Here is a 2,259-nt window from a genome sequence, read left to right on the forward strand (position 1 = left end):
TGACCATAAAGGGAATGGTGGTTTGAAAAATGTCATATATATTTTGCACATGAAACAATTGATGGATATATATTAATAATAATATTGTTTAATTATCCGTTTATCTTATTTCATGAGCTATGTTAATTTGAGATACGGTAGTTTTAAATATCCTCATATAAATACCTCCATATTGGAATTTATGATTTCAGTACAAGAATAAATTTTCGTACAAAGGGCAATTAACATAATCAGTCTTAATCGGAAATTAATGTGAGTTCGGGCGTAGATCTAAAATAAGGATTCATTAATAAAACAAGGGACATATTGTGGTGAATATATCAAAAAACTTTTTAAATATGGTATAATTGAATTTTAAATTGTATATGGTATAATTGAAAAAAAGATATATTTCTAACACACTTAAAAAGTTGACGATCTTAATGAATTTGTGTTTTAATTAAAAGTACATTATATTTATGTCGCCTTTGTTCTTTAGTACCACGCTTCTCTAACAGATGGCGTCTATGCATAATAAGAGCGCCATCTGTTACATAAAGAAGAAACTTGTATAATCTCAAGGGGAGCTTTTCTTTGAGTCATATTAATGGGACGAAATAAAATATAATAACTATCATCATCATATGAACAACAAGTGGGCGGAAACGCTTAAACCCTGAAATAACTACTTCAGAAGAACATTTAGCAGAAAAGGGTTATATTCTGTGTATAGAGAGTGTGTTATTGGTACCACAATATATCTGTCACACGTTTCATCCTTAGTCTGAACTAAGTGTTATTTTATGTGTGTTGCTGGCATAGAAGACAGAAGGACCAACAAACCGATCTACGTTGCTTGGTTTGTACTCCTCCAGCCGATTCGACAACACCAGCAACGACAGCTCGTTTGATTTTTACAGAACCGCCTAAACAGGGAAAATCTACAAAAGTGAATATTTTTAAGTCATTGGTTTCAAATTATTCTAAAGTTTTTTTGGTTCTTTGTATTGTTTATGTGAATCTCAATTTATAATTCATAATTGAAAAATTTTAATTTAATTTTTCTAGCATTCATCATACACGCGAATAGCCTACACCATTTTAAATAATAATGAAGGGAAAATACACTATTGCTTTCTTTAATGATTTTCATGGAAAGTGAGAGGCAAATTTGATCAATGTTTTTCCAGAGTCCACAATGTAATTACAGCCAGTGATGCTTTTTGCTTTGTCACTTGCCAAAAACACTGCCATGTGTGCGATATCTTCGGTTGTAGTTAACTGCCGCATTGGATGGTCCTCAATTAAACCATCCCAAAACTTATTGAAGTCTTCTGAAGGTGGTAGCACATTATTCAAAACATTAGTCTTCACCGATCCTGGGGATATGCAATTCACACGAACTCCGCTATCAGCGAGCTCCAAGGCCACACATTTTGTAAATTGTAACACTGCAGCCTTCGATACATTGTACGCTAGTGAACCTATACCTGCTTTCTCTGCCATTATACTTGCTATATTAATAATACATCCTTTACTTTCTATTAAAGCCTCGGCAGCATAATGTGTAAGAGTTATACCAGAAATCAGATTAATATTAAGGACATTGTCAACGTCCTTCAATAAATCATCACATTTTATATCACCGATACGAGCAATGCCAGCATTATTCACAAGTACATCAATCTTCCCGAAGTCTTGTTTTATTAAATCAACGACAGTTTTCACGTTATCACTCTTTCCTAAATCTGCAACCAATGTAAATACTTTAGATTCACTCAAATTACGACACTCTTCTGCGACGGACTTCAAATTTTCTAAGTCGATATCTAGTAATGATAAATTTGCAGATAGTTTAGCAAATTGAATAGCAATTTCCCTTCCTATACCAGAAGCAGCACCCGTTATTAATATTACTTTATTTTTAAAATTCATTTTCCTCTATAATTCATTAAAGTGTGTTAAATATTAGAACAGTTATGATCAGCCGAACAGTTTATATATTTGTGGTAAGTCCAAAATACATTCGATCTTATATAGGATGGCAACTGATAACATCTGTAACAGTTGCAGTAAAGAAGAGATAAGCATACTAATGCAATATCAATAATTACTTTAAAACGTTATTTAAATATTATTAAACAAATATTTGATATAAATAGCATTCCAACATCACGTTCTTGGAAAGTATAATATTTCTATTAATGTCAAATAAAAAAAAGAGTTTAAATGTACGTAACATGTGAAAATTATTACCGTATAATTAAGTAATGTAAGGCC

The 2,259-nt window shown here is 31.7% G+C and overlaps 1 protein-coding gene across 1 annotated transcript; it reads right to left on the bottom strand.

Moving 5' to 3' along the window:
- Positions 1-1,019: 1,019 nt before the first annotated feature.
- Positions 1,020-1,980, bottom strand: LOC116775783 (3-oxoacyl-[acyl-carrier-protein] reductase FabG-like). The gene has a single exon (XM_061525180.1). It carries the CDS (start codon positions 1,912-1,914, stop codon positions 1,129-1,131), a length of 786 nt encoding a protein of 261 aa, XP_061381164.1. The 5' UTR covers positions 1,915-1,980; the 3' UTR covers positions 1,020-1,128.
- Positions 1,981-2,259: the final 279 nt, after the last annotated feature.

This window comes from Danaus plexippus, chromosome 27 (genome assembly GCF_018135715.1).
Source record: "Danaus plexippus chromosome 27, MEX_DaPlex, whole genome shotgun sequence".
Lineage (NCBI taxonomy): Eukaryota > Metazoa > Arthropoda > Insecta > Lepidoptera > Nymphalidae > Danaus > Danaus plexippus.